Source organism: Carassius carassius, chromosome 12 (assembly GCF_963082965.1).
Source record: "Carassius carassius chromosome 12, fCarCar2.1, whole genome shotgun sequence".
NCBI classification, from domain to species: Eukaryota; Metazoa; Chordata; class Actinopteri; order Cypriniformes; family Cyprinidae; genus Carassius; species Carassius carassius.
This window is the reverse complement of record NC_081766.1, coordinates 10,342,826-10,368,144: the sequence shown is the minus strand read 5'-3', so window position 1 is coordinate 10,368,144 and position 25,319 is coordinate 10,342,826. Positions and strand designations below refer to the sequence as shown.

The window sequence follows — 25,319 nt, the reverse complement described above, 5'->3', positions numbered from 1 at the left end:
CTGTCAAAGAAACATGGGCTTCCATACCACCTCAGCAGTGCCACAAACTGATCACCTCCATGCCACGCTGAATTGAGGCAGTAATTAAAGCTAAAGGAGCCCCTACCAAGTATTGAGAACATGTACAGTAAATGAACATACTTTGCCAGAAGACCAACAATTCTTATGAAGTATTCTAATTTGGTGGGTTTCTGTTAAATGTGAGCCAAAATCATCACAATTAAAAGAACCAAATACTTAAACTACTTCAGTCTGTGTGCATTGAATTCATTTAATACATGAGTTTCACAATTTGAGTTAAATTACTGCAATAAATGAACTTTTCCGCAACATTCTAATTTATTGAGATGCACCTGTATGGCTTTCTATTGTGCCACCTTTATTATAATAGTGGTTCATTTTAAGGTAAAAGGTAGATTTTAGAAGTTCAAGTTTATAGTCATAGTAACATTATATTACTTAATGAACTACACGGATGTAAGGGGTTAAACAAACAGGCACCTTGTAATACAGTACATTGAACAGGATTATTCAAACTGTTTTTCTCATGCAACCACCATGCCACCAATATAACAATCATTATTTAAAAGGAAAAAAAACATTGCTTGATTGCTTGCATGTTACACAGAAAGAATAATGAAAGGTTGTGTACCTTAATACGTTCGAAGCCTGCCTCGATCCTCAGCTGCTCCACCAACTTCCTGGCCTGGGCTATGTTATTAGTCGTCGACATTCTCTGCCATTGGTTATTGTGCCAAATAAAAGAAAATTCTACAACAAAACAAAAATGCAACAAGATTAAAACAGAAGCTGAATTTAAAGCATACACAGTATCACATATGAAAAATGTTTGTGAAAAATTAGATAAAATGCTTCTTGAGCTGCTTTCAAACTCACCACATATTTTTAGAAGACATTAGCCCATTTCACACATACAGTCTTTATTGGTAAATTACCGTTTTTAGAGATCCTGTATAAACAAGACCTTTTTTAATCAGTTGGGGCAATTTTCTGGCAAGAGAAGTTGTATAATTTTTGGGCCTTTCGCATCGCAGGAACCTTTTCATAGTACCAGAACTAATTGTGGAACTACCCACTTTTGGGCGTTTTAGTACCGGACTGCCTTTCTGAGAACCAAATTAGCTCTTACTCCGGAGCAGGGTCTAACCCGCACAACTGATACTAACCGTGATGTAAGTAGACATTAATTGGCCAGACACGTTAGAAAACGCCCTCACCCGTCATGATTTAAAATGCCATGTAACTTACTGTAAATATTGTGTCAACTTAATTCGCAAGTATGATGAACAGCGATAAATATATGGACACTGAAGTGCAGGCACTTGTAGCAAATGTAGCACTGCCAGTTGTCGTTGGACATTCTTAATCCTCCTTTCCATTCATTCAATCGCTTTATGTATACGTTGACATTCCATGTCAATTATTGTGAAACCCACGAAACAACAAAAACACGGCTCCAATCACAGTGTCCTCCATCCTCCTGTTAACGTTACTCTTCTTTGTTAACGTTGTTGAACGCCATGCACAAATGACATCGCTGTTGACCGGCTTACGTCACGTCCTAGTACACACGGTCAGTGTGAATGCAACCCTTTAAATGGTACTGGGAAATAATTTGCGCAAAATCATACCAGTACTTCAGTACTGGAACTAAAGCAGTGCGAAAGGTCCTAATAAATCTCACTGATTTTTAATATATGGAAAAATCAGGAACAACATGAGGGCGAGTAAACTGAAATTTTCTTTTTGGGTGAATGATCCCTTTAAATTACAATCATGTCTGATAACTTGAGAAGGTCAGGCCTCCAGAATAGTTTAGCTATATAAATAATATACATGTAAATCAAGATATCTGTCTGACAGCTCCGACCACACAACTACCCAGTAACATCAGTCCAGACCACCCAGTTCAGGGGGCCCATCAATCAGACTAACGGTACAACTGAAAACAGGTGCATCTGTCCTCTGAGGCTAAACACAGAGCCTTATCTTCTCCCTTCTTGTTTAAGGACCAAGTGTTCTTACAAACAAAGTGTGTGGGGACAGATAGGCATGCACCTATAAAATAAAAAGGGGTAACAAAAGAAAACAGAGAACATTTCCATCATGATTTGAAGAATGGGGTAACTAACTTTCATTATATGTATGAAAAAAAAAAATTGTGTTCCACAGAAAAATAAAAGTCATCAGTTTTCATAGCATAAATCGTTTTGACTGAGCTCATGTCAGGAGATTTGCTCAACACAAGCCTTTCATACAGCTGCAACCTCCAAAAAGCCATTTTAAGAACCACTTAGCAACACTGGGTAAATTTTAATATCAGCACACCCACAGAGAGGTGACTATCAAAGTAACCGCAGAAACACAGAAAACACTGGAGGCAGTGAAAGGCTTGGTTCTTTCTGGAGACAAACAAGCTCCTTGTACGCCCCCCTCCCTTTGCTCCACACGCACGCTCTCCCGAACCAGCGCAGCACCCCTGGCATTTCAGGACGTTCCTAGAAGGGGCCGTAGTTCTAAACACATGTTGCTTAGTGCCTGGGCTTTGTCTTCTCACAGCAAACACAGTCTCTTTCACGGCTCCGTGTGCTGCATTCCAGGAAATGGGCACAACGGCCCTGCATTCATAATTGCAGCACTCTAAAATACATTGGCATATTCATTCAAACATACAAGCCTCTCTAGATGTCTCTCTGCACAGTTTTTTTTTCCAACCACATCTTCCTCTTTTAAAAAGAAAACTGCAAGATATGGATAGACAGAGCCATAGTGTGTCCCAAATAGGCTCCATGTAGGCTTCTGTGATTGAATGTAATCTACTGAAAAGTAGTCAATTTTACATGCACAAAAGTGAAAAATGTAGCTTAAGTGTTGCAATTGAATTTTTGCAATTAAGTATGTTTGAAAAAGTGAATCCACACAGATGCATTATACTTTCAGCAATACAACAAACAGCCTACATTGCAACTATACCAGTGCAGATTAAAACAAGGTGGTCCATTTCTAGGGTTGGGAATAATTAGAAATTTTCTGGTTCTGCCTAACGGTTCCGGTTCCATTAAAATCATTAAAAAACAATTTTAAAAAATAGTGGTGAGGAAAAATGCACAATACTCAACTACTCTATGCTCAATACTGTTTACTGTCAACTGTATAGTTAGAAATTTTCTGGTTCCGATAACTTACAGTTATAACCCTATGCAGTACACACTTATTTGTGCACTTCAAATCTAAAAGTATAATTAAAATTGTGTATTTGCAGATAATATACTATTAATCAAATTAATTAAAGGTAGTTCACTTTCATGACTGTTTCTTAACTTCTAAAAGTGTAGTTTGCAAATTAAAATTTAATATATTTCAATTTTATTGCAATTAACATGCAATCTAAAAAGAGTAGTAGTGCATTCTTTTAACGCATATTATTCTTTTAATACATATTCTTTTTAAAGTATGCTAAAGAATACTTTTTCACAAGAGGTTTGGTGCTCACAAATGTGCATTTATCAACATTTTACAACATATTTACTCTACAAAAAGTGGGTTCAAAAATTCACAAGGCACTACTGAGTGTGCTGTACTTCCTCTGGATCCGTTATTTTCTCTTCAGAGTCAGTGAAGATTATTAACCTTTATCCATGACTTAAACACATACACACTCCTCATTCTCTCTCTCTGGGCTGGAACCTGCAGGCTCACGTGCAATCACACCCTGTGGTCTGCAGCACCAATGAAAGTCTCCAAAACAGGCGTCTCTTTCTCCACTCTGCGGCATTCTGAACCTATAAGGAAGAGGAGGTGGAAGGGGGCACTGGTAAACTGCACCCCACCCTTGAGTCCATGTGCGCTATTTTAAGCCACTTTGATTCAACAATAATTACAATTTACTCAAAATATTCAGAGAATAGAGAACGCTTTATTTGTAGACATAAATTAACTGTAGCTAAATTGGTAGATCATTGCGCTATCAAGCGCAAGGTTGGGGGTTTGATTCCCCGGGAACACATGATAGGTAAAAACTGATAGCCTGAATGCACTGTAAGTCCCTTTAATAAATGCTGCAAAACGTGTTGTTCATGATACCTAATGCTTTAGCAAACTGTGCTACCAGTAAATGCAACTAAAAGACCATACAACATAATCAAGCATGCTTGCCATGCTTTTTTCCTCCTTATGACTCCTTTGGTATGTCTCTGAAGCATCTAAAAATCAAAAGGCACGAATAAATCCAGGATGCAGCATGTAAACAGTGGTCAAGTGAGAATGTGAAGTATGCATCATTCTGTTTGGTCACAGTCTGCTCTGATACGTGTGGCTTTGCAGGCAGACTTTTTTTTCTTAAGTTTAAAGTGAGGCGGTAGTTCCCTGCCAGTTTTCCAATCAAGCACCAGATTACATCAAAAATCCCCTCCCTCTAACGGACACCTGATGGCAATGTGCCGGCTCACTTAGAAATCTCCCTGGGCTCCAGACGCCTCCCTACATTCCCGCTCTTTGAGCTCTCGGCGGGAATACCGTGTATTACTGTTCTAAACAAGGAGCATGAGAGAGGGAAAAAAAGAGGGAGGGTGGTGGCGAGAGAGGAAGGAAAACAGAGAGAGCTCTGACCGTCAACAAGACCTGATCAACGGCCCATCAAGCCTGGCCAGGAAAGATCATCTCATAAGTTGACTTCCAGTGAAATTTGAGTCTAGTGATTACTTAGGCCATTGGAATCTCTGCCTGCTCATTATAGAAGCTTGTGAAAATAATAGCTGCTTATTCCTACAAGTACTTTATGCTGTACGTAGAGAGTTTAAGTTGTTATAATAATGCTTAAAGTAGCTTGGTACAAAAAAAATGCAATCAAATTCATGAGTAGTAGTAAACAGTATGGCCATTACTGAGTTTAAACATTTGGAGTCAGTATAATGTTTTTGAAAGAAGTTCTTTATGCTCACAAAGACTGCATTTAAAATCAGTAACATTGTGAAATGTTACTGATTTCGGGGAAACATGGGGAAGTCGTGGCCTAATGGTTAGAGAGTCGGACTCCCAATTGAAGGGTTGTGAGTTCGAGTCTCGGGCCGGCAGGAATTGTGGGTGGTGGGAGTGCATGTACAGTTCTCTCTCCACCTTCAATACCTTCAATACCACGACTTAGGTGCCCTTGAGCAAGGCATCGAACCCCCAACTGCTCCCCGGGCGCCGCAGCATAAATGGCTGCCCACTGCTCCGGGTGTATGCTCACAGTGTGTGTGTGTGTTCACTGCTCTGTGTGTGTGCATTTCGGATGGGTTAAATGCAGAGCACAAATTCTGAGTATGGGTCACCATACTTGGCTGAATGTCACTTCACTTTCACTTTCACTTTCAAATATTATTACAAATTAAAATAACTGTTTACTACTTTAAAATGTAATTTATTGTTGTGCTGGCTATTATTATTGATTCGCTGATGAATAGAAAGTTTCAACAATTATTTATTTAAAATAGAAAATCTATTGTACCATTATTAATATCCTTGCTATCAGTATTGATTAGTTTCATGCATCTTTGGTGAACACAAGTATTAATTAAAATAAAATCTTGCTAAACTCAAAACTGACCACTGAAACAGGAAGTTTATGCAGAACTGGTCAAAGGCTTGTCATTTGTCATGAAGTAAAAAAGTAAAAAGTAAAAAATAAAAATCCAATAAGCTGCAGTTACATCAGCCCTGATCCATAATTTACTACCAGCTAGTTTGTTGCACGGGATGCAGCATATGACTGGACAAAAATATGTGTAGTACAGGGTGAGTCATCTGTTTTTGGTGAGTTTTTAGAAGTGAATATATGGTAAAAGTAAATTCTGGCAACATTCAGGAGTACGCTAGCATACTAAAAGCCAGCTTACCACCAATCAGACAAAGTAGAAAGCAAATCAATTTGCAAAATGGATACGTAAAAGTAGAAAAAGCAGCAACATCAAAATACTGCTCTTTTTGTCTTCACATTGCGTTCATTTTGACGCTAAACATTGACACAACCTGTAGCGTGAGTTTAAGGCATGACTGTCTTGTTTTTTAATCCAACTGCAGACAGAGAGTGTGCAAAACATTCATTATTTTTCTAATTCATGGTAATTCATGAGTTCATTATAAGTTCACATAGTTGCAATGCTGTACCACTGTGACTCCAAATGATCAACATGACTACATACCTCACCCTTTCCTGTTCCTGACAGGCTCAGTCAGCTACTGCAAAGCTTTTTACAAGAATCAGAAACTGAAAACACATTCAAGCTTGATCAGCTGCAAACTGAAATGCCAGAAGTGTTTTGCTCGGCTTACAGGACTTTCCAGCATAGCAGCACACACGGAGGGGAAGGGAAATGAGGGTCAAGGAAGTAAAATGAAAGGAAATGAATGGGATTTCTCATCTCCCAGCTGAGCTCATGTGACGGAGTGTTTGCATGCATGTGTACAGAGGGGTCACAGAACATTTGTGTGCTTGTGTCTGTGTGTGTGGGTAAAAGAAACGGATGTGTAGAGAGACACAGAGACAGACAGACTCATGACCAGGCAGACAGAAATATAGACAGAGGGACAAATGACTGAAATGTGTGGAAATTGTTTGGACAGGCTTATACAATGTGCTCCTTGCAGAACCATTACTGATAGAGTTCTGGCAGACATATGTTGATTGCAAAAAAACAAAGACCTGATAGTGTAAAAGTATTGTAAGTGGCCTTTTCTTTACATAAAGGTCCCTAGCAACAATATGGTGCGCTAACAGTTTAATTATAATGATGTTGATGATGATGTTAAACTCTTGAGGGGACCGGCTCAATGTCGCCAACACCCGAAAAAGTTTGATCAGACAGGTGGAGCTGGCATTGCTGGATTGTGCATCACTCTGTGGTACCTACACCACCCTGTAAAAACTTGTTCAACAAAAACGCAGACAAAAGAGGGATTTGAGAAGATCTGAATAGCTCAAGTCTATCCACTTTATGATAATGCCTTTGCATGAAAAATGATGCTAAGGAATTCATTAAGCATGTGTTTACCCGCTGGAGGAATTGTAGGAATGGTGTCCTATGCAATTTATGCTGAATGTAACATGAAGCTATTGTGACCATAAATCCTGGTTTCACAACACATGTAAGCCATAAATACTCTTAATAGGATACGAATGCACCATGCAATAGTGAACACACTATAAAACAGGGTACTTCAACCTTTTTAGGACTCCTTGGAGTACAGACAGCAAAAAAACTGACTGCAGTATTTGAAGCCTGGTCTATAATGATGTGCTTCTGTGACCACTTTAATGTGTTTAGCATATGATGCTTCCATTGCAAAGGCATTAAAATAGTAATTTGTATCTGTTTTGAAGTGTCATCTGAACTGATGTACACGTCATATATTTTGTGTACTTTACAATTACATTTTATATTAAAAATTTTGGGATTGGTCTTTTATGCTCACCAACTAAGCATTTGTTTGATCCAAAATACAGTAAAAATATTAATAATACTGTGAAATAATATTATTACAATTTTGAAAAAGTTTTCTAATTGAATGCATTTTAAAATGTCATTTATTCTTTTGAGGGCAAAGCTGAATTTTCAGCAGCCAATACTCCAGTCTTCAATCATGTCACACGATGCTTCAGAAATCATTTTAGTATTCTGATTTAGTGCTCTTAATAATCTTCTTATGATGATGATGACGATGAATTGTGATATTTTCATCAGGATTCTTTGATGAACAACAATTTCGGAAGAACGTTTGAAGCAAAATTATTTTATAGCATTATATATTTCCTTAATGTCACTTTTAATCAATTTAATCTGTCCTTGCTAAAAAAAATTAATTTAATTTAATTTCTTACAAATATTCTTGCTGACCCCAAACATTGTGAATGACATTTAACTTCTTATCTTAAAATTAAGTTTAGTTCAACATAATATTGTAATTTTATTTAATGGGTTTTTCAGAACATACACATTCTCTCAGATCAGCTGAAATTCAGTGGAAATAAACAGAATTAAAAGAGCAAGATCATATTAATATGAAAATATGAAAAAACCAACCAATCAACACATGCATTGTACTGATATATATATATATATATATAGTATATATATATATATATATATAGAGAGAGAGAGAGAGAGAGATAAGTATATATATATATATATATATATACACACACATACTTACAATCTGCAATGGAACTTGTAAGCAAAGACTTGCAAACAAACAACTACTGTGACACTTTACAGTAAAAGGTTCACTCTATCAGCAACAGAAACTGTAAATAGGGGCAAGTTCAAATATGCATAACACCCCTGTCGCCAGACAATGCCAGAAAAGCAAAGAAACGTGTTTCCCTACTTCCTTTTGGAGGAGGCAAGAATAAAAGAGGCTGGGGTGAAGTTAAAGATGTGGGCAGGAGGGAAAATTAATTATTTTCAATGATCACCTACAGAGTCTGGAATGAAGGTGACAGAAAGATGTGGTCAGAAAATGTATCTAGTCAAAACACAAAGAACATGTGTGGGAGAGCCTTACCCTATCTGGATCTACTTCATAGGTGATTTTTATTTTTACATTTCAGTCATGGATGGAAAGAAATTGAAGCATAAACAGTTTTTCTTCTATGACAAAACATAGAAATATGTTAGAAACTCTACGTGACTCAGGAAGGTGCAGGACCTGATAAACATCAGCAGTGGAACAAAAAAATTAACTGCTGCATCTTGTCCTCTTCCTATTCTGAGAATTGAGTATTTCCAGGATAGCATAAATCCCTACAGACTTTTTTCATGATTCACTGACCTCCAAGAATACGTAAGCTGGTCAGATCCTTGTGTCTAGAATTGGGAGAGTTGGCTCACTCAACAGTCACTCATGTGTCAAACATGTGGTTCCAGCATAATGTGAGTGCACACTGGACACAAACAAGGCCTCTGAGGTGAGAATCAGAGCCAGGTGTTTAGTAATTAACCACTGTGATCAGGCAGTAAACAAGCACACAGGGCAGAACAGAGAAAGTGACTAACCGGCCTCTTTCACAACAAGTGACTTCCTCCCCCGGGCCACTTCCTTATAAGGGCAAAGGAAGCTGATAGATGGAATTGGGGAACTCCTGAGGGGTGCAACGCAGCTTCCAGTAAGTATGAGTGGCATTTTTTTATGGGGGATTCTGAGCCAATGTGTCGAATACCTAAAATAGCATTTGGTCTGATTTTCTGCTCCTTGGAGTGAGCAGCCGTTTACACTGGAAAGTCTGCACCATGTTTCCACAAGTATCATTCTAAGCTGTGGAGAAGAAAGACGGGTGGTGGAAGCATAAGCCATGTTTCCCGCAATCTCTTTCAGAGCTGTGCCAGCAACAGGGACACTGCGTTTGGACTGGAAGGGTCTGCGATGGGACACCGTGGTTAGATCCGTCCTTGGGGGAATGTACATGCGTGAAGGTTGGGAGATATTTGAGATGACGCGAGACTCATCTGGTCAAGGCAGCCTGTGACGCAAGAGCACTGCTCATGTCTTCCCACTTTTGCTCCCTGAGAAAAGCATTGTTCACTATTAACTTAAAGTCGTAATGATGTCACAATGCACAATTTTTGTATTTTATGAAATACCGTCGTGTTTTACATAAAAAAATTTAATCATGCACATAAATCTTTTTCTAATATTAAAATTCTTTTCTCTGATGACGGGACAATGGTCTTTTACATTAGATCACAGCAATAGCAAACTACAACAATCCAATGGATAAAATAAACTCCTGCCCAACAACAGAAGCAAGACACATTGTTTCTGTCGTATATACGTCACAATAAGGGAAGAAAGATGACAATCAATCAATTAGTCAAACATACATGGGAAACTGATTTTGCATTAGTCTTGTCATGGTCAATAACTGATAAATGGCAGACATTAATTATAATATTTGTCTAAATAACACCAAACTATCAAAAACTTACCTAGATAAAAGTGAATTTAAGCATAAAAACTATATGTAAAGTATGGGATATTATAGGATTATAGGAAGTACAGGATATATTTATTTTGTTATTAAATTATTATTTTTTAAATACTGAATTTCTGAATTTAGTAAATCAATTAAATATTAGAAGAAAAACTAATGCGAAACTAAACAAAAATGAGAAATGTTGCCCATTACCAACTAACTGAAAATGTTGAAGTACTAAAATTGCTATAACTAAAAATAAAGATGAGCTCAACTATATAGAAACAAACTGAAACTGAAAATATAAAAGTAAAAGCTCATTTAAAATAATTATTCATAAATAATATAGTAGCATAGCATATAAATAATATTAAAATAACCCCGGAGGTAAGAAGCATGCACAGTTAAATGTAAAATACTGAGAAATATAATTCCTACTGATAAAACAAATCACTAATACTAGCCAGTAACCAATATGGCACAGACATATTGTGCATACATAAGATAAAGTGTTGCAGAACACCTGCAAAAGGCTTAGTATAATTTAGAATGTTTACGCAAACTGTCCAAGGCTACGAGAAAGGCAAGTGACATTTGATCCAGACTCTTGCATTCTTACTGGGAAACCCTGCTTCTTTCTCTTTAAATCTGATATTATAGCCACAGGAAGTGACAGCGTGTTGTTGTGCAGCGCTACAGAGCTTGTCTATCTCCAAACAGCCCACTAGATGACCTATGTACAATCTCTGTTACATCTGAAAAGTGCCAAAGTAATACTGACACCCTCCTCCGCTGACCACTATGGTGCTTTACTTGAATCTACATTCCATGATGCAAATTACACACATCTCCTCCAAGCTCAATATATACACAAACCAGATGCATATGCATGCATATGGTTCATTAGGCAGTTCACCTAATGTTCTCCATTCCTTCTTGAAATATAAATACAGACTACTTCAATGACTACAACATGGTCATGAGATAACAAGCCAATAAACTTTATTGCATTTTAACCCACTTGTTGCAATGATAAGCTGCAAACAAGCCACTGATGGAAGGCATTCTCTTAATGCAAACATGCACTGGTGATTTATTATTATTATTATTATTATTATGTAAGCTAAGATTACATTATTTAGAAACAGTCAAGGTCAATCCAATTGCAGCAGAGCCCACAAACCACGAGTGAAAAGAACAAATGGATAAATCTTCAAATGCATTTTTACATATTTGTATATACAGAAATATAAAACATTGCAAAATAATAATAATGTGAACTGACATTAAAACAAAAACTAAAAGCTAATGAAAAATATAACAGTAGTATATACCATATTTTCCTGAAAATACATTGCACTGGGTCAAAACAGCATTGTTAAGAGAAAAACAAAAACAAAACAAAAAACACAAGTATTTGGGATGTAGCTGTTCTGTTTTTTTCCTCTGTTTCTCTGTTCAAGGACCTTTATGTTTAAGTGTTTCCTGTGTTTAGTTAATGTCCCCATTTTTCCTTTGCCTACCTTGTTTGTTTCCATAGCTACCCCTATTAATTTTCATGGCAATTCATCAGCTCCACCTCCTTGTTAACCTGTATATACATACCCCTGTGTTTGCCTTGTTCATGGTCAGGCGTTGTTCTCCGTTTAAGCCTGTGTTCTTGTGTTTTCCTGTAGATACTCATGTCTTGTTTGCCTGGTTTTGCACCTGCACTCTGTTTCTTGTTTTACTCCATCATCTGCACCTGGATCCGCCTCATCTCGCCTTCATCATTCGACCCATAATTACAGTAGCCTAACATTTGACTTGTATTACAGAAAATATTGTAAATAATGCTAAAACTAACACTGATGTGCACAGATTACACTTAACATTAAAACTTATTTTTATAAAAATCATGAAAATTTTCACACACCAAATGCCAATATTAATAAAGTATCAACATAAAGAATATTTTCACATGACATTTGTTTAATGGTGTCTTTTAAAATGTTATGGCTCATGTTAAACGAATCACAAAGAAAACAGCAATACAAGCTTATTAAGTTTATTATAATTATTGTCATTTATGTAGAGTTTTTTTAAACAGTTAGTTCATTGTATTTGTAAACCATCAATATCATGCATATGTACACAGGCCAACATACAGCCCATTGAAGGGTAACTGATTCATTTATCTGTCATGTAGTCGAGTATAATTCACACAATGTTTAAAAGGCCTCCCCTTAGGTAGAACAAGTCATTATTGTACAAGAGAGACGTTTCCAAACTGAAGCACATGGAATCAATTGCACATGACTTGTAATGGAGACAAATCTTGATAATTACTATGGCAGGAGTGGAGGTAGCTTTATTAAAGTGACAATTCACTAATGTCACACAGTTTTATAAATGGTGACCAAGGGGGAGAGAGAATGAGACGGAATGTTTAGAGTCGGTCTGCAGTCGCTCTCTGTGTCTGCTGCCACCTAAAACAGCAGGGCATTAGAGAGATATACGGCAGCCCATTTCACACCTCTGTTGTGAAACTGCGTAAAGCAGACAGTTCACGTGCATGGCAGAGGATTTCTGACCTGATCCCCACTGGACTCCTGCTGAGAAGGGCTGCTGCAGGTATCAGCTGCACAGGTGTTAAACCTCACTCTTGCTTTCCCAAACAAGCCACCCTCAGTGAAAAGAGTGTAACTGACTTCTGTACCACATTAGACCTACCAGGTCTGTTTACATGCAAAGGACTACGTGGAAAGGATGCTAGGATGATCCAATTAGATATGCTATTGGGACAGGTGACTGAGTGCAAAGTGTTTTTGTTGTTGTTGCAGTGAAAGGGAGTCAGTCAGCAAAACTGTTCCTGTAAATGGTTAAAAAAATACAACATATATCCTTGACCTGAAGAAAGTAAACAAATGAGAGTCTTTGAGCTTCTTCCTCTATTGCAGGACTACCTGTAAAGACCTGGTCAAGTGCCAAGAATGCTGTTGTTTTTTAAATGCATCACCAAGACAATTGGTATGATGCATTTAAAAAACAACAGCATTCTTAAATGACACATCGTTTTTCCAGCATGGTTAAATATTGCAGAGATCTAACTAAAGCTAACTAAACGGCAATGAAATAATTTAGGAATCAAATTTTAGCTTGTTTTGAATGTGTATAGCCATGAAAAAGAATGTGTTATTTTAATTTAAATAGAAATACTTGAAAAATAAATCATGCAGCCTTAGACTAAACCGAAACTCATGAAAACTGGTTTTCCCCTGAGCAGTTATGTATGACTGCTAAACCTTTGGCCTTGGTTTGCAGGACAGGACTCGGTGCTCGGAAGCCACACCTCTTCTCTTAAATCTTCCCAATGGTGAGGACGTTAACAAAGCGTGGAAAGGCCCTAAAAATAGGTCAGTGCTCCAGGAGCTTAACCTACTTGCTTAAGTATGAGAGGAAAACTGTATTTATCACCAACACCGGCAGACAGCCTAGTCCACGTCAAGATTATTATCTGAATATCTGCCGAGCCTTTAAGGGCATCAAAAAGAAAAGCAGTATAATTAGCAATTTCATATAAGAGAGGCCGATATTACAGTTAGTGTTGTTTCAAGTGTTAAGCTGTAGGACTAAAAAAAAAATGTTTTGGTGTGTTGGTGGCAAAACAGCCAGGTGTCAGCTGCAGCACCCGGTTCCCATGATTGCGCTCTGGGTGGGGTTTGGGGCAGCCAGGATCCCCCATCTAGCCATGGGAAGGGTCAACTTGTTTCAGACTTGGGTCAAAGTTGAGTCATGGATGCCAGTGGCCACGGGTTAGCCAATATCTCCCACAACATGACTAGCCTCGTCACAGCACATCTGTGTCATTTTTTAAATGCCTCAAATTTGAGAAATAATGCTTGAATGTTATACACTATACTTTCAACAGTAATTTTTTAAACATGCATTATTATTTTATGCAATACAGTAAATTTAATATTAAGTAATGTTATATTTATACACACATATTATAATATATACACAAACTTATTATAAATATATACTATTTATTTATTATTAGAAGAAACCAAATAAATAAATAACAGTCAATATCACTTTCGGTTAAAGTGATACGGACCCAAGCCGTAACCTTAATGCCGTAAGCTATGCGTCAGTTTTTATTTATATTTCTTCGTCATTGATCAATCTCCACAAGGACTTGTACCATGGCAGATCAACATTGTTGGTCGCGGACAACTAGTGATGCATAATCCTATGTAACGTTAGTATAATAAATGATAAGACACTTGTTCTTTGCTTTGTTTTATTTTGTATAAGGTGTAACATTAAAATATATTAAAGTGCAAATAAACACACACAAAACTCAAGCACATACGAAGGGAGGTGTTCTAGCAGACCAATCATAGAGCTTGCTTTCCGCGTAGAATTGACACGCTGTTAGATTTTCGGAGAGGTGCATGTCAGGTTACGCCATACTACACATAGCCTACGTATAAATTGGGCTTTAGTAAACACAGATTCTAACCTACGTCTTGGAATATATGACCCACATAAGAATTTTCACCATATATTGTCATCTGAACAAGTCTGCCACGGTTTGTTCTGACCAACTGAGGAAAAAAGCATTACAATAAATCGCGCTGCCAGTGGTGATTTAATCTAACGATCGATTAGCTCATATCACATCAAACCCTGCAAATTATTATTATTATTGTTATACTTTATTCTCAAATTATTAATGTTAACAACATCAGCATTACGTGACTATGAGTATAACTGTTAGTGTGTACAGTCGTGGCCAAAAGTTTTGAGAATTACATAAATATTGGAAATTGGAAAAGTTGCTGCTTAAGTTTTTATAATAGCAATTTGCATATACTCCAGAAAGTTATGAAGAGTGATCAGATGAATTGCATAGTCCTTCTTTGCCATGAAAATTTACTTAATCCCAAAAAAACCTTTCCACTGCATTTCATTGCTGTCATTAAAGGACCTGCTGAGATCATTTCAGTAATCGTCTTGTTAACTCAGGTGAGAATGTTGACGAGCACAAGGCTGGAGATCATTATGTCAGGCTGATTGGGTTAGAATGACAGACTTGACATGTTAAAAAGAGGGTGATGCTTGAAATGATTGTTCTTCCATTGTTAACCATGGTGACCTGCAAAGAAACGCGTGCAGCCATCATTGCGTTGCATAAAAATGGCTTCACAGACAAAGATATTGTGGCTACTAAGATTGCACCTAAATCAACAATTTATAGGATCATCAAGAACTTCAAGGAAAGAGGTTCAATTCTTGTAAAGAAGGCTTCAGGGCGTCCAAGAAAGTCCAGGATCGTCTCCTAAAGAGGATTCAGCTGCGGGATCGGAGTGCCACCAGTGCAGAGCTTGCTCAGGAATGGCAGCAGGCAGGTGTGAGCGCATCTGCACGCACAGTGAGGCGAAGACTTTTGGAAGATGGCCTGGTGTCAAGAAGGGCAGCAAAGAAGCCACTTCTCTCCAAAAAAAACATCAGGGACAGATTGATCTTTTGCAGAAAGTATAGTGAATGGACTTCTGAGGACTGGGGCAAAGTCATATTCTCCGATGAAGCTCCTTTCCTATTGTTTGGGGCATCTGGAAAAAGGCTTGTCCGGAGAAGAAAAGGTGAGCGCTACCATCAGTCCTGTGTCATGCCAACAGTAAAGCATCCTGACACCATTCATGTGTGGGGTTGCTTCTCTGGGGACCAGAATGTTGAAATTTTGGGTCCATGGCCTGGAAACTCCCCAGATCTTAATCCCATTGAGAACTTGTGGTCAATCCTCAAGAGGCGGGTGGACAAACAAAAACACACTAATTCTGACAAACTCCAAGTAGTGATTATGAAAGAATGGGTTGCTATCAGTCAGGATTTGGCCCAGAAGTTGATTGAGAGCATGCCCAGTCGAATTGCAGAGGTCCTGAAAAAGAAGGGCCAACACTGCAAATACTGACTCTTTGCATAAATGTCATGTAATTGTCGATAAAAGCCTTTGAAACGTATGAAGTGCTTGTAATTATATTTCAGTACATCACAGAAACAACTGAAACAAAGATCTAAAAGCAGTTTAGCAGCAAACTTTTTGAAAACTAATATTTATGTAATTGTCAAAACTTTTGGCCACGACTGTATTAGCATGTAGATTTCAATTTCTGTACAGTCTAATCTCTAATTGTCACATCATTCGAATTTCATAGTAAGAAATTCTTTTAACCCAAAAAGCAAACTATGCTCCCATCGAACTGATTGTATTTAAAATACACATCTTGTGTAAACCCAGGCTATCTGTAATCAGAAGCACATTTAAAACTAGAAATTAAAACTTTAATTGACATGTGTTTCATATAATCTTTCTTTATTACAATCCATTATTACATAATTATTCCAGCTGCTGTGGGAATAGGCTATAAATAAACGATCTGCCACCTGCAGGATCCTCACATGTGATAGCCCAGTAGCCAGGACAAACTTCTTTATGTTTACCGACGTGATGTAATGATGCAGTGCCATGCTCGAATTTCCAATGAAAACCTACCCGTACCACTCAAAAGAAGAATACATTATTATAAATCAACCATTGTAAATTGGGCTAAAGTAAGGTGATGGTTTTGAACACTGGCTGGTTATGTACTTGCTCAAGTATTGACTTTGGATCATTTTTAACCCCAAAAAGTTACTGACTGCAGCTTTAATTTGCCACACTAGTAATAGAAGTTTGAGTCGAGTATATGGCACTGTGGGATACAGCATTCCACACGGTGTGCTCAGGTTGTAGACTGCTAATTTTTTGATCCAGTTATTCTATGCATACATAATCTTTGCATACCATGCACAGTCTACATACTGCAGAACAAGTTATATAGTAGTTTGCAATTCCAAATATGCTCTATGCTGGTAACATACAGCCTCAATGCAAAACAGTTCCGAATTCACATGAACAGTGAAATGCTGACAAACAGCCTGTGTTCCTATATTTGGCTATATTATCAGCTGACTTACACCTTATACAGCCAGTTTATTTGGAAAGGTGAGAGATAGCAGAGATAGCATTCTCATGAACTTTGAGTTTGTTGATGTTGTTTAAAAAGCAGAACAGAGAGTAGCTTACTGCTAGTACACCAGACAAGTTGCTCAGAACGATTATGTTATCAAATCAGCCAGAACATGTAAAGAATAACAGAATAAAGACTTTATGTTCCAGATGTAATCATCAACAACTTCGAACATATTATACACTTCCAGAACAATTCCTTTCAGTGTGCAACTCAACTAAAATAAATAAATAAACTGTCTAAGCTTAAGTTTTCTAAGAAGGAATCATTAAAATTCCAGTAAAAGGAACGTTACAAGCATCATTCCTGCAACGCTTCAGTAGTTCACTGGAACTTACAGCCATTCAAAACATGCAACTACCCTCTAGCCATCAGTCTAGCACAGACATGGATGAAAACTTTCATGCAAATATATTTGGCAATGCAAACAGGGCCCAGGGTAAGTCATTAGGGAAATGTTTAATTACATTCCCATAATATTTGCTGTGAAACTTTATCAGAATACAAGCATACTGCTTCCTATACATTGTGCGTTTTCTCACATTTTCCAACAATTAATGTTTTATAATAATAATTTATATAATAATGATATATTGAATAAAAATGATAACATTATTATTATTATTATTATTATATAATTGTATATTTTTATTATTAATATTTTTACTAAATGTAATATTATTTTATGAATATTGTTGGCTTCGTGATAAATTGCTTATGTTCCTCACTTAAGGTAAATGCACAAAATGTAATGTAAATGCAAATATACTAATATGATTGAAAGTGACACTATATTAATCTCAAATCTCTGCAAATGTGCATATAGCCCACTAAAACAGCATTAAATAAAATACTATATAAGAGGAGGAGGAGTGACAGAGGCGGTAGTGTGCAAGTAGTAATTGTGCAATCCAATGCACCCCCAGCTGCAATTCATGAGCTAGAGTGGGCCACACACACACACACACGCACACACACACACCCCTCCGCACATGTAGGTGAGAGTGGGAGACTGATCTATCCATATGCTGGGGAGTATATAAGCATAAAACAAGGAGAGGAGGAAGGAGGGTGTGCATCAGCAACCGTTACTCACTTTCTCCCACGTGACATTCCTCTTTTAACGGCAAAAATGAAAGCGAGCAAAGAGCGGCAGGAATGCAGCCAACAGTCGAGCTGAACATGGACTTCTGAATGCCAAGGAGATCATGAAGAGGCAGTGGTGAAAATAACAACACTCTTTTATAATGCAACCTAGTCCAAATCACACAGTAGTCATTATTTTTGGATAAGCTGCTCTGTGTGCTTGCATCTCTAGCACTTGTCTTGCATCTCTAGCACTTGCAAGCATATAATATAGCACACTATAAAAGCTGCTACATAATCCTGCCATGTGGGCCTTCAGGGAAGTGATATAAGCAGTAACAAGTGCATTCCCAAGAGACCTACTGTCTCTGTGAGGAAGGGCAGATCGTTTATGCAACAACTACCGGCACCTGTCATGTACCTGAGGAATATGGAATGATGTTAATGTCAGTTATTCCAAATTTTTCATCCACTCTGCTCATCCAACTGGAAAAAAGCTGCTGACTCATATTTTTAAAAGCTCACTACAAAAATAGCATAGTCATCATGACCCGGGCAATTTTGAAGCTTCTATCTCGCCAAGCCTTTCATAACACCAGCTCTTTCACAACACAGACAGAGTTAAGGACTTAAGTGTGGGGTATTGAACTAGAGACCACACATCCATCTATTGAATAACAACCTTCTTTAGCTTGCCAAACATCTCAAAATCTATCACATGTTCTGTAGCTATTTTCGGCACTGCATTTTCTCATATTTTAGCACTTAAAAAGCTACAATTAAAATTTACTGCATTGATTATTAAAGAAAAAGATGTCACATATTAGCCATGTACAGTAATTACATATGGAATTATCCAACAGCTTATTGTTTAGTCTGAAAGTCAGTGCAAGACATCCATGACTGTCTAGCAATCACTGCAGGCTAGTCAGCGTATGCAAAAACAGAAATGACCACAGTCCCTACAGTATATTTCCTGTCTGCCTCAAAAAAATCATCCCTAGATAAAACCAGACTGTGTTTGTGTAAAATTCTGACAGAAGTATCGGAAGGTGTTTTCCCTGAAGCATGTTTTTCCCAACAGGACCCCGTACTTTCCCCCCACAGTCTGTGAGTCAGTCAGCTGATGCAAGGCAGCAAGAATCTGGTCAGGGGTTTCGTTCAGTCTAGACTGAGCAGAATGAAACAAGAGATGGAATCACAGTGGAAAACAAAAGCAGAGCCTCTGTAGTGAAGTCCTATACTGCCACTATTTGGAGCAGAGTATGTATGGCATGCTTATATGTGACTACTGTTCTCCGTAGATGTATTTACATAATATTATACATATTCAAAAAAAAAAATCATTTATTATTTAACTTAGAATTTATTATTATTTCTTTCAACACAGAAAGAAGCATTTCAGTCAATCAATTGCTGCTCGTCTGCAGTTTGCTAAAGATCATGCTGACAGGCCAGAAGGCTTTTTGGTTTAAATGAGAAGCGTTATGTTTGGAGAAAGGAAAACACTACATTCCAGCATAAGAACCTCATCCCATCTATGAAACATGCTGGTGGTAGTATCATGGTTTGGGCCTGTTTGCTGCATCTGGGCCAGGATGGCTTGATGAGAAAACTTTTTCTGAATTATACCAGCAAATTCTAAAGGAAAAAGTCATGACATCTGTCCAAGAACTGAATCTCAAGAGAAAGTGGGTCATGCAGCAAGACAATGAACCCCAAGCACAAGTCGTTCTACCAAAGAATGGTTAAAGAAGAACAAAGTTAATGTTTTGGAATGGCCTGGTCAAAGTCCAGACTCAATCCAACTGAAATGTTGTGAAAGGACCTGAGGGCAGGTCATAGGAGGAAACCCACCAGCATCCCAGAGATGAAGGGGTTCTGTACCGAGGAAGGTTGTTTTCTCATTATCACGACTTTATTTGATTGTGATGTTGATATAACAAAAGTTTTCTCATTTTCATGAATTTATTTTAAAATTAAGTCGTGATAATAAGAAAACACGAAAGGAAAGCAATCTTAATCCACGACCTCTTAAGACTTCCGTAACAGAGATACTACAAATAAAAACTTTCAGCTCTACATACAAATAATGCAGTTAAAGTATCATTAACCTCATACAAGCAAAAAACAAAAAACATTTTTTGTCAAAATTACTGTTGCTTTGCTTTCCTCGTTTGATTTCTAAACAAATCAAAAATAGGATCCAAATCCCTATCTTTTATCAAATGTGCAAACAACATGTTAATTACAAGCAATACGCAATTTAAAAGCACGTACACATCAATTACCTATACATCAGCGCTGAACCACAAGGAGGCCTCATCTATCTCTATTAACAAAACTGAACTGTGGACCTGGGTGGTTGCTATGGATACAGTTCATTAAAGGCTGCAAAGATTATATGCATGAATCAGAGGAATATTGATACTTTGACGCCCCCGTGTGGTCAAAAATGGTCATGCTGCATCAGATAACCCGTAGGCCTCAATATAAAATTCCCTGCCAACGGAGTACAAACATAACAAACATCTGCATTCATATTCAGATCAGTATAACTTTTTTATTTGGTAATTTTGTCTTACCTGGATGATGGAGAGGCTGGAGACTAAAGCTGGCTCAGGGACCTGCAGGCAACTTTGCTGGTCTAGAAAACACAAACACAAGGTACAAATTATTTATCATAAGTCAAGATTCAAGCAATGTGTTATTTACCTGTTAGAGCGGTCTCTGCATAATTTAATGCATAATAAAACTATGTTTTATCTGTGAATAATAGTATTGCTGCAAAAGGGATATTTCAATTTAAAAGTGACTTAACCAACCAAAAAAGTAAATATCAAAAAAGTATGTCACAAGCAAAACATTGTTTAATGATATGCTATAGAAATATAAATATGAATATATTTTATTCACAAATATATGATGTGTGTATATATATATATATATATAACAACCATATCATAAATAAATGCATAAATAAAAATTATATTTACATCATATAAAATATAAACTATAAACATCCAATGATATATTAGAAAGAAAATAAATCTGATCACCAGGGGGCAGTGTTCTGATACAAGGCCACTAACATAATTGATATAATACAGATTAGGTCAGAATTAGCATTATTGCAATCTTAATCTACTTTTAGTAGCTATGCAGAATTAATCTGCCCCACCAGCATCTGTGAGGTTTTGTTTTTATCCCCCTCTAATCATGACATGGAAATATGCTCAGACAGGCTTTAACCAAGCAAGTGTGCACATACAATAAATTCTACCATATTTTCACTTGGGTTACAGTCTATGAATTGGTACTCCATACACAGAATCATAATTGACAAAATATTTAGTCTTTCCTTTTTCCAACTAATAATACCATTTCATGTTTTAATATCATTGACTCCTATTAAACTACTATAATATATACTGATTTTTTAAAATCCCATTTCACACTAAAAATACACCAGCCTAATAGACTTTTATATTAATAGTTAAATATTTCACAATAAATCAATCTTATACAAATGCAATACTGCATTAAAAATAAAACAACCCAACATATTATTTATAGCCTAATGATAAATGACAGCACTTTCATCATAAGGTTTCAAAGTAGTACACGAGATGGTGAAATAATGTGCGTTACAGCTATAACCATTATTCATGCTGTCAAAACAAACATTTCCAACAAGGCAAACCAGAGTAAAATGAGAGAGATGTGAGGCGGCAAAATCAAAACCTATGAATAATTAATCTCATCTCATTCAGTGGAGCCTGAGTATGATCCTAGCCAAGCAAAACAAAGTGGCCACCTTCCGCATTTTGCCAACCATCTGTTACTGTATACAGAAAATGTGTGTACTGTGTAAAAGACATGTATTTTTTAATTAGGGATTCTATGGAATAAGTGAGTTGAGTGAGTCTATTCTGTAATTAGTGCACAGGTCCAGATGTAATTATAGGCCTATTCGTGTCCCTGGAAGCATTCACATGGGAAAAATACAGATCACTTCAAGCCATCTGATTAGTTTAAGCTAAATGATTTTAAATACTTTGTATCATTGGTAATTCAACAATATATATAATCAATATAAGCTGCTAAATTATAAAAACTAAGTCAATATGTGCTTGAGGAGCGAGAGGTAGTATTTGCACCTGCACTAGACAATGTGACATATAAAAGACCTGAAATAGCATATGTCAGGTGAGTATACAGCATTAATAGGACAAGGCATAGCTGTCAGGAGTGAATCTAACCAAACCCAGTGTGTACTAGCACATTGTGAATTCTGTGGCTCAGTATGGTAATGTTGCCAAAACCATGATAATGGCTCACCATGAGGTAACTTTCTAGAACAGGTTAACAGGAGAGGATCCATCAGCTTTCCAAATGTAGTATGTCCATTGACCAGAGCAAATCAAATACTTTATTTGTACTTTATTTGTTGAATGTACTTGTTCTTAATGTTCAGGAGGAGCCTAGTTATTTAAACCCACTCTGAGATTTCCCTATAAAGGAGAACTATGACAAAAAAAATGAACTGGGCATGCATAATAAAAAAAAATAATAATACAACAGACCACTGGAGACCTGAAACAAGCAACAAACTCAAACAGGTATGAAGTCTATTTATAAACTTTTTTTTTTTAGATGCTTCACTGACAACTTGCTTGCTGTAATGAAACGACTTCAAATAATATAAATTATTGAATAGCTTTACATTATATAAAATGTGATTAAACGTGACTAGTATTACCCACAGGAAGTAACTAGATGATATTTGGCTGTCCACATTTATTGTAATAGTCTTGCCAAAGGAGGATGGGCTCCCCGTGCCGAGTCTGGTTCTTCTCAAGGTTTTTCCCGTTCATCTAAACATCTTACAGTTTTCTGTTCCTTCGCCCCAGTGGGTGGTTCACTGGATATTCTATAGAGCTACTATGAACCGAGATCTATGGAAAAAAGTTCTATAGAAAGGAACTGGGCGGGAACAGTGAATCTCTTGGGGGAAGTCGTGGCCTAATGGTTAGAGAGTTGGACTCCCAATCGAAAGGTTGTGAGTTCGAGTCCCGGGCTGGCAGGAATTGTGGGTGGGGGGAGTGCATGTACAGTTCTCTCTTCACCTTCAATACCACGACTTAGGTGCCCTTGAGCAAGGCATCGAACCCCCAACTGCTTCCCGGGCGAAGCAACATAAATGGCTGCCCACTGCTCCGGGTGTGTGCTCACAGTGTGTGTGTGTTCACTGCTCTGTGTGTGTGCATTTCGGATGGGTTAAATGCAGAGCACAAATTCTGAGTATGGGTCACCATACTTGGCTGAATGTCACTTCACTTATCACTTAAATTTACGTGTCTATTAATTATGCACAAGCCTATAAGTAAACTAAAGCATGAATGTAAGGAAAAGCAGGCCTGTAAAGCTGATATTAGTGCTGCTCTTTAGTTTTTGAGCTTTTTCAAAGACCAGAGCTGTATAGCTGCATTCAGGCAATACTTTATCCTGACATCGTCACAATAAATCAGCTCAAAACGATGCAGAAGTGCAGTCACTTGCATATCTGCCACAACGCACAGTATTTTGCTCCAGATCTCTGTTGCTGTTGGTAGGCCTTGCTCACACTGATGTTAAGACAATGCGGGCATTTTGACAAACGGTACACTATGTACGCCTCCCTGCCTATAGCTCTGAAGACTCCGTCAAACGATGTATACAATGTACAAGCCCATGAAGACCCGGTGCTTTAAAAAACAGCCACAGAATAAGATTATATATAAGGCGTAAAAGTGTTGACAGGAGGCGCAGGAAAGCTGCTGCTTCTCGCCTGTTAAGCTTTAGTTTGAGTCAAACAGCAAAGCTTGATTCACGCAAACACCCAAATGCCATGCTTGGCCTGACATTTTTTTTCCAAAGCAGACACATAAAATGAACAATGTATTAAATATTATTGATAAAAAGCCCACTCCCCACCCCAAAGGACAACGCTAGAAAAATTCAAGCGGTTTCGGATTCGTGACACCGGTGGAGAGGAGCGCCTAACGCAAACGCATTGAAAAACACAGAGGTTTCGGCAAAGCAAACGGATGCTTGATTGCAAACCTGAAGGAAGGAAGAAAATAAGAGCTTGTTGTATACTCACCTCGTCTACAGTGATTGTGGAGGTAATTTAAAGGGCCAGGTTCGCGCAGATTGTTACCCCCCTACCAAACAAACACCACCCCCTCCGTGCACCAGTGTCCACCCAGTCAGTCCCCCCACCACTGGTGACAGCGTTCTCGCACACAAACTTGCTTTTCTCTCCTGGGAAAAAGCTGAGTCGGTTCTGAGTGAAATAAGGCGGCTCTTCGTTAAAATCGAAAACCAATCAGTATCGTCAGCCCTGCCCTCTCCACCCTCATCGAGAGCCAACGGGTTTGGTTGCGTCTGTCGGTGAACTGTTTCGCTGTTCTATGGGGTTTTTCGGGTTCTGAGCTGTCGAGCGCTCAGAGAAGCACACTTTACGCAGCGGTTCATCGACCCAGTCTTCATAAACCAACACATTTGAGCGCACCGAACCCGAGCCCGTCTTGCACCGCAGTGTGCAGTAACGCCTGCTGACCCAAGAGGGCGCTGATGCACAGTGTCTGCTCCATTGACAGTAACACCGTCCACACATCTGCAAACCAGTGCTTAGGAAGAAGGGCGACAACAGAAAAACAAAACATATATTTAATTAATCTTTTTATTTTGTTAACGAAATTTTATGTTATATGAAAGCGCATTTTTAAAGCAGAAACCAATTTGGTATGCTACTTCTGACGACAATTAATATATGCACGTAGTTTAATCATTTCCTTTGATATTTGATTTATTTAGCCTAAAGTTAGTTATTTCTCCTTTTTACCCTGTTCTTTACTTTCATTCCAAGTGTTTATGTTCAAATGTATTCGTTTTAACTAACTTCTATCTTTTTTAATAGTAGTATTTTTTAATAGACTATTAAACTTAAGATTGTTACTAAAATCCTTGCTAGCATGTATATTCCAGCTTTACAAGTAATTTTTATTAGATACTAGAGTCTGTTCCAATTGTTGCTGGAATAAGAAGGCTACTAATAATTAGCAAACTTTCTTTGTTGTTACTTGTAAAGATGAATGAGTACTGTACTATTAAATTACTTTTTAGAAAATATAAATTAAGTGCTAGTAACAACATAAAAA

At 37.6% G+C, this 25,319-nt stretch overlaps 1 protein-coding gene across 1 annotated transcript in view; it reads right to left on the bottom strand.

Annotated features, from left to right (window-relative positions):
* LOC132154756 (guanine nucleotide-binding protein G(I)/G(S)/G(O) subunit gamma-7) overlaps nucleotides 1–24,701 on the bottom strand; it is a 29,234-nt gene extending 4,533 nt beyond the window's left edge. Inside the window, exons 1-3 of the mRNA XM_059563423.1 lie at nucleotides 24,260–24,701; nucleotides 20,700–20,761; nucleotides 653–771 (exon numbers count right to left, since the gene is read on the bottom strand). Of these exons, the coding sequence (XP_059419406.1) occupies nucleotides 653–733 (81 nt within the window). The 5' untranslated portion in view covers nucleotides 734–771; nucleotides 20,700–20,761; nucleotides 24,260–24,701. The remainder of the gene's footprint in view (nucleotides 1–652; nucleotides 772–20,699; nucleotides 20,762–24,259) is intronic.
* Nucleotides 24,702–25,319: the final 618 nt, after the last annotated feature.